This window comes from Carassius carassius, chromosome 49 (genome assembly GCF_963082965.1).
Source record: "Carassius carassius chromosome 49, fCarCar2.1, whole genome shotgun sequence".
NCBI classification, from domain to species: Eukaryota; Metazoa; Chordata; class Actinopteri; order Cypriniformes; family Cyprinidae; genus Carassius; species Carassius carassius.
Window position 1 is genome coordinate 13,268,438 of NC_081803.1, and position 8,585 is coordinate 13,277,022.

The following is an 8,585-nucleotide window of genomic DNA, read 5'->3' on the forward strand; positions in this document are numbered from 1 at the left end:
CAAGATATTCTGCTTCATCTGCTCCTTTCTTTGGGATAAAACTGTAGCCTTAATGTACACTTTGTAATTTCTCAATTTCAGCAATTTACAGTTTTTTTTGTTTTTGTTTTTTTAGATGTGTACAGTAGCAGCTAGTTATTAACGAGAGTTGTCTGTATTTCCTGTATATCTGTCAGAGTCATAATATTGTGAGGTGAAGGACAAATGTTTTTCAGTAGCTGTATACGTCTGACTAGACTTTTAATGTAACTAGACCCACTGCAATCTGCATCCAAAAATGTTGATGCTGTCATAAATGTAACCTCTAGCTTCAAAGGAAGCTGTGATGTAGCATAAACAAGGCCGGGCAGATTCAAGTCTCCCCATTTGCTGACTGTTTCCCAGGATCTTCAATGGCTTTGATGGCATTGAGATCGAGGATGCCGGAGCTTTTTCAAAGCTGACTTTCTTCAACGTGTCCGAGGCAGACTATGGCAATTACACCTGCATCGCTATCAACAAACTTGGGAGCGCTAACACAAGTATCATCCTATACCGTAAGTTTCAGTGGTTGCTGGTTTCAGCCAAGTCTGTTTGGAGCCTTTTCACAATTCTTCGACTAGATGAAGATTTTTTTTTATTCCTTAAACTTTCATTAAAAAAAAACAACTTGAACCAAAGCAGAACTACTTGAAAAAGTTCTTGTACCCACTATGAATTTTCCCTTGGTAGTTTTCTGACCCGTTCTAACCCGTATTAATCTTTGAGATTTTCATCTCAGGATTCTCCTTCTTTTGCTTTTGATTCATGTTTTTTCATGTTTGTTTTTGTTGATGTAGAAATAATCGAACCCACTAGTTCGACACTATTGCAAGGTTAGTAGATGGGTATGTGGCGTCCCACTCACCTCGCATGTGAGCATGTTCCAGCATGTTTAATATGCAAAGAAGATGCACACATGGTTATTTTCACATCAACCACAACATGACAAGGTCAGGTCCTTGATACGGCACTCAAGTTTTTTGGCGAGGGTGGCCCACCAAATTTCCCTGATTTGAACAGGGTAATATATTTGACATGCCTCGTCTGTCAAACAGTAAATCGGCCACTAGCTATTCCTCTTAAGAGGGTTATTAGCTTAAAATCCATTTTGTAATAATATTATATTCAGCACATTGAGTGACAATCTGAATTGGCGCTCTGTGATTGGCATGGTACTGACATGCCTCAATCTGCCTTCAGTCAATGTGGGTTGATGAATCGGTCTCTGTTTTCTGTAACCTAAACATGTTTTCTTTCTCTTGTCACTTTCTTTCCTTTATAACCTTACTCCACCATGGCATGGCTTTATTATGTCAATGCATCCGCTGCTTGTAAGTACATGTCTGTGTCTTATGATGTCTTTTGATGTTTGTTGAATAGTTTGCTTCATTATTACTCAGCTGATGAGAAATTTACTTAAAGAGAAATTGTCATCATTTACTCTATACTTCAGTGGAATATATATAAAAAACAACAACAACAACAACCAAAAACGTTATTCTAGCCAATACAATTACGTTGAGCCGGGTCTGGACAAAACGGACAGAAAAGCACCATTAAAGTATAGTGAAAGTTGTCCATATTTCTCATGCACTATAGTCCAAGTCTTCTGAAGTTAATACAATAGTTTGAGAGCAATTGTGATGCCCAATTCATAAAAGAGTCATTCTTTTAAGTTGGACATTTTCAAACAATCAATTGATGTGATTCAGAATACTTCAAAATACTTTAAATATAACACTTGAGTTTAATGGAAAGCTTTTACTATACTTTTATGGTTCATTTTTAAAGCCTAAAAGCTTCAGTCCTCATTCATTACAGTAGCATGGAAAAGAACGGACAGTGTAGGTTTGGGATGACATTGCAGTGGGAAAATGATGACAAAATTTTTCATTTTTGACTGAGCTATCACTTTAAATGTACATTTGCCCCTTACAAAAAAGTGCCATGGTCTTACCTGGACATAGTTACCATGGTAATACACAAAGGTATATTGTACTGTACACTCACAGAATAAAAGGCACAAAAACTTACTGGGGCGTTACCTTTTCAAAAAAAGTACTGCCCCTGTGACAAATTTTGTACCTTTTATTTCTTAGTGTACATAAATCATACAGTACCACAGTATACAATGTATATATCATTGTCCTTCCACAGTAGGAGAGACCTCTTTACATTTAACTTTTATAACAATTTTGCTCTCAGATTACTGCAATTTTTGCGTCTTTATGGCATAAAAACTGTGAATGTGCTAACAGTAATATTACAATTAATGCACTTACAAAGAGGGAAAAAACATATCGAATTACAGACAATGAGTCAGGTTAAAATTGTTAATGTACATTCTATTGATGTTTAGAAAATTATAATGCACACTTCAACCAGTAAATCTCAAATAGCGGCATAACTCAAGTAATGGCAATGATTTAATACTAAATAAAATAGTTTATCATTTCTATGGTACTGATTTTTGCGTTTTATATGGTACATTATTTTAGCTATGTTGAATAATATGTTTAAAAGCAAAGGTCAAACTGAGACCTAAATTATTTGAAATATCTACTAAAATATACTGATTGTCTGCTAACTCAAGAAAAACCTTCTAGATTAAACTAATGTTCACTACATATTTTAATAATTTTTTTTCCTGTTCACTCATACAGTTTTTTCATAAATAAGGTTATTGATCTCAGAGATGAGATTAAACGTTGGGAAAATTAGCTAAATATTAGCATATATTACCTTTTAACTTGCAATCTGGCAGTAAAATTAATTAATTTTTTTTTCTCCTTTAAACCTCAAAATCGTTAAATTTTTCTGACAAACCAGTCCATTTTTTTCATGCAGAGAGAGTCTTTACTGAACATATGCTGAATAAATATCATCACTCAAACTTGTTTGTGTTTGAAAATGTATGTGTTATAATTGCCTTTGGTTTTTCCTACTTTTTTTTTGTAAGGGGTCGACCCTCACCTCCATATGTTGTTGTTACTCATTTGTCCGTGCATTGTCCTTTAATCTTTCTTCTCTGCCAAGAATAGAAATCTTGTCCTGGCCAACTTTTCTCCACTGTCTGGCCTAAAAAAATGTGTGGGATTGGTAGCCATGTCCTCTCCGGAGAATCATTAATTGCATTCAATTTGATTGTGAGAACCTCACCTTAGTATAATTACACTTGTGCAGGATTTACTCTAAGCTGTGGCTGCAGAATAATTGGATAGCTGTCCTTAATGAAAGCCTACCGTACTCTCCTAAATCCAGGGGAAATTAGACTTCAGTCTAAAAGGCCCATCAAAGAGAAAGATTTAATATACAACAATGCTAATACCATGACATAACATTTGTTTTTGTTGGGATTGAATATATCTCTAATAGTGATTGTTCAAACCAAACATGAAGCGAAAAAGGAAGATCAAACTTCTGATCTCACCAAGAGTGGAAAAAAATATTTGTTCAATAGATACAAATTTATATACAGTAATTTGTTATGTTAATATACATCTGTTCGTGTATATGCATATACTGGGGGTTGCATGACTACTGTGCTTTTTACTAATTTACTAATTGTTTAAAAAAATTAGTAGACTAGTCTGTTGTGTTTATTAAATGACTCGCCACTTGCCATTCAGCCATCCAAATTTATCATGGCTAACAGCATGTCTACACTGTAGAAACCAAACAGACTGCTTCAATTTATCAGTGAAGTTGTCTACACTTTGTACAACTTTTTTTTCAGTATAGGCATGCAATAACAAGAATATATCCCATGCAGCTTAGATGATGCAGGCAATATCTTTACTGCCAGACTCATGCTGCTTGTGTTGTGATGAACAGTGTATAAAAACACCTCACACTCGCTTATAGTTTCTGTCAGCCTCTGGACAGCGTTCAGAGCAATGTGTGGGATTATGATGGAACATGATGCATAATTTATACCATATGGAAGTGTTCTTCCCTGATGATTTCTCTATAAGGATTTCAGAAAGTTAATCAAGAGTTCTAAGGCATGAACCAAGCCAACTAGCTCTGAGATGAAATCAAAGTTGGTAATGACATGATTCAAGAGTGTATGTCTTTACACCATTCGCAGTGCTTGATTGGATTTGGTGGTTGTTAATGAACAATTCATTCCATGGTAACCATAGTTCTCTGACAGGTTGTCCAGGGAGGATTGTGAATAATGTAGTTCTTCATTGAGAAAGTGTCTATCAAACACTATTTTTTATTTATTTTTTTATTTAAAATAAAGCTTGAATCACACAGCCTTGTTGCCTTTACAGATACATAGTTCATTACTTGGAGTGTATAAATCTGACTTGAAAGGATTATATGTTATAAATCAGTTTCTCTATGGAGAAAATGAAAAGGATTTCTACTTCTGGAACCCCACTGTTGCGTTCTATTGAAGTCATGTGATCTGTGAGTAGTTGACTTGGGATCAAAAAACCCATTAGCAGAGCTAACTGAGTAGCTGATTAGTCAGTGCAACCCTTAAATATACATATACACACATACGGTATTTTAAACATTGAACATATCGGAACATTAGCATCTTAGTTTGACTAAAACTTCACCTGCCAAGCTGTGTCTTGCTCAGCTAAATCTCATAAATCACATTTTACAGTAAAGTTAAAGTTAATAAGAGTTTATTGTATTATTGCTGTTTAATACAAGTGCAATAGTTTTTATCAGACTTCCGTATTTAATTTATACTTTCTCATTTCCATTTTATACTATGACAACCACTCAGTTGTCAGTCGTCTGATCTACACCTCTGCTTTAGTAATCTGGTTAAACTGCACCTCCAGTGATTATCTTGTTTATAAGCAACTGCAATTATGGCTGACCTTGGCAGTTGACTGGTCAAGGATGCGCTATACAGTAGGGTAATGATAGTGATAGCACAGGGAAATGAGATGTGCTGGTTTGAAATGAGAAGAAGATGCTCCTAAGCTACAAATGTGACCACTAAAGACCCTCGCTTAGGCGTTAATTTGCCGAACTGGATCGCTTTCGTCCCAGTTAGATGACCCACTATCCACAGCAGAGCAGCAGAACCATGCCAGAAATATTCTAGATTGACTTGATGAATGTTTTTAGGCAAAAACATTTAATTTAGACCAAAATACGTGCCTAATAGCACCAACTGGAAAGATGCACTATAGTTTGCTCTTTTTTTTTTTGAGTTCATATTTCTTGTGTTCTTAAGTGATTTTGTTATATAATCTCTTTTAGTGGAGACGGCTTCAGTTTTCGAACTGACTTCATCAGATTTAGAGCAAACAGCCATTGAAAACAATGATTTGTGGAAAGGTTTGTGATACACAAGCTATTAAATACTACTAATCACTAAAAACTCATCTACAAATAATCGATGCTGTACTAACACATAGATTTTAACAAGACTTAGGAAATAGCTCTGTAAAGTTAGAAAAAGCTGACAGCTGACTTCCTTGAAAAAAAAAAAAAAAGATGATATTGAGGAAGTAAGAAAAAATCAGAAGTGCAGGTACGTAGGTGAGCGCCCTACACAAGAGTTCTTGCAATGTTAGAGACACTCTGAAGAATAAAAACGAGGCAGTTTACCACACAGTTGGAGACCAGAGCTGTTTTGTCTGACATATGTGAATCTTTTCAATGCTTTAGGACCCGGAGCAGTTCAGGATGGCAACAGCGGCACGTCAACGGTCTTTACACCCACCTGTCTACTTTTCATCATACTTCTACAACTCTTGCTCAAGTTTTGATGCCAATGAAGATGCTTTCAGTGGATAAAAATCACAGTTTGTGTGACATCACTCTCATTCTGGAGTCACAAATTGTGCATGGGTTACCGAAAATGCCCCCAAATGTGCATGGGGTTACCCAAGTACTTATTTTTAATAAAGTAATCATGCATTTCTTTTGTTTATAATATAGTTTAATAATGTAACTCATCTTGCATTGCTAATTATGTTTTGCCCCACTGAATACAGTTTTTGAATCCATAAAATGCAAATGACAGAGGCATGTTTAATTTTAAATATTTATTTTTGTGACTCTTTTTAATTTAACTCCGTAACCCCTTAATAATTCCTATAAAATACAGTGTGATTGGGGAGTGAATATTTCAAGTCAAAGGCATGCGATATGGAAAGGCATATGTCTCCGTCTTTATTTATTTATTTTTGGATTGTTGTTATATACTTGACTGTATCATTACTGTACAGCTGATCAAAATAAGCAGCACAAAAGACACAAACATGTTTTAGCTCTGTAATATTCGCATCATGTTTTGTTTTGTTTTTGAGTACATCTAATATGCATTTTACCATTTAACACACACAAAACAATGCGGTACATATCAGTATTTTTTTTTTTTATATCATTTTGATGACCAGAATGTCCCAGTTGGACTATGCAGCATATAAAAGCTCTATAAAATGGATTTATTTACACCACAAAGTAATAAATCAGATGGTGGTATAATTTTATGAATTGACAATGTGTGAGTCAAAGTTGGAAAAAGTTGCATTTGGAGATTTGTTCTGGGCGTAATGCTAAAATATTGGATCCAAATTTAAAAGCCCGAAGAGCAATCTGCTAACATCTGTTTATTTTTTATTTTTGTTACTACAGTAGTTTTTCCAAATGTGTCTCCAAATCTGTTGAATTCTGTCCAGATTTTGATTTACATAAACCAAACCGGGCGCTTCAAATGTTCTTTATTTAAACACTCTCATCGCTGTTCCTGCTAACATCTCTGTATGTATATGCATATATATAACTTGTACAAAGGGAAAATATGCACACTTGTTTTTACTAAAATTGTGAACCTGTTTAATACAATGCAACATTTTCTATTTTTTATTATTTCCTTTTTCTGAAGCTATGTAATTTATTTCTCAAATGGTATTATGGTAGATACCAGCTCATTGCAGTTACTCATTGTGAACTCTGATGTCTAAATATTGTGCTTTCGGAAAAAGCTGATAAGACTCATTTGCCCATCATCATCTCATCAAAAGAAAATGTCATGTTATCCTTTGTATTCTGGAGAAAAAAAAAAGTGAGAATTGATTAGAAGTTCAGTTTCTGAATCTTACCATCACAGTATTAAGGTGCAGTTTGAACCTTAAATCCATATTTCAATTTTTTTTTCTGTTTTATTGCAACATTTGACAGGGTGTAAGCCTAATATTTCCCCCTTTTTTCATTCGAAGGAATAGTTCTGCCAAAAATGAAAACTGTCATCATTTATTCATGCCATGCTTTTCCAAAGAAAAAACAAAACACACAATTCTGAGAACAGAAACAAGTATTTCTTGTAGATTTAATTTATTCTGCTAAACTATCAGACCTCAGATGACTTGAAATGTAGTGCACAAGTCATGCTGACCACTTTTATGGTGTTTTCTTGTCATTTCTGTTGCTCAACAGCATCTGTCACTTAGGTAAAATAACTATTGAGACTTTTGCCAGTTCATAATTTGTGATTTATGAAAGAAAAAAACAACAACAAAAAAACATGCAGGTTTTGAAATGACTTGAGGGTAAGTAAATGATGGCAGTTTTCATTTTTGTATGAACAATCCCTTTAAATGCATGTTTTTAAAATCACATATCAGACAGAAATGAATCTACCATTAGTCCAGTGGATTTTAACACAAGTTGTATGTTCATGAAAGGGAATGTGATGTTTGTGCAGTGTGCAGTTCTTGCCCCAAAGTTGTACTGTTTAGCATAATGGCATTACTTTTTATCTTTTAGTGTTTTCTTTAAGATTTGGGGACCACAATCAGACTAAGAACAATTCACACATTTCATGAATAGGCAGATCCGTGAGAATAAAATGGTCACGACAGTCAGAAATCCACGTTTATGGTAGTACGTACTTTAATTTAAAATCACGAATTTAAAAAGCCTCTCCTGATAATTAATGTCTGTGTGGAAAAGGTTTTGAAACAAAGCTGATCAAAGAGAGAGCGATCAATCAATGCACCGTATTAACAGAAACACAAATTCAATTCACACTTCCAACTTGGGATCCCACCACCCAACCTTTAAAAGATCCAGCCTGGAGAAGTTCATTTTGTTCCACTGATCTCTGGTGGTTCCCTGGAGAAGTATTTTAACTCCTTGTATTGTAAAGAATTTGTTTTTCCTTTAATGGAGATGGTGTGTTCATATTTAAGACTTACAATAATAAAATGTTGTATCTAAATAGATTTGGTCTGCAGTTTTATTGTAATTCTTGAAAGGAAGGATTCATAGTTATAATAATTATATACAAAATTTTATTATATACAAATATAAAATATACATGCACAACTGTCACGTTTTGCAAATGGGTAGCATTTCGCTGAATGTGATCAAATCAGCCTTTAGTATCAGAGTAAACATTAGATTTCCCACAAGCATCAGCAACACAACAGGAGAGACAGTTCAAAAAGGATATGAAGAAATGTTTATTAAGCGGCAAATCAGCATATCAGAATGATTTCTAAAATATCATGTGACTCTGAAGAATGGAGTAATGGCTGCTGAAAATTCAGCTTTGACAACACAAGAATAAATGACGTTTT

The 8,585-nt window shown here is 34.4% G+C and overlaps 1 protein-coding gene across 7 annotated transcripts in view; it reads left to right on the top strand.

Annotated features, from left to right (window-relative positions):
* Positions 1-8,224, top strand: part of LOC132132221 (neurotrimin-like) — a 315,058-nt gene extending 306,834 nt beyond the window's left edge. For 3 of the 7 annotated variants that reach the window (XM_059544546.1, XM_059544552.1, XM_059544545.1), the window contains 4 exons: positions 385-536; positions 819-854; positions 5,257-5,334; positions 5,668-8,224. In XM_059544546.1, the coding sequence (XP_059400529.1) occupies positions 385-536; positions 819-854; positions 5,257-5,334; positions 5,668-5,768 (367 nt within the window). In that variant the 3' untranslated portion in view covers positions 5,769-8,224. The remainder of the gene's footprint in view (positions 1-384; positions 537-818; positions 855-5,256; positions 5,335-5,667) is intronic. The other 4 variants (XM_059544549.1, XM_059544548.1, XM_059544550.1 and 1 more) reach the window with 4 other exon arrangements.
* The last annotated feature ends 361 nt before the right edge of the window (positions 8,225-8,585 follow it).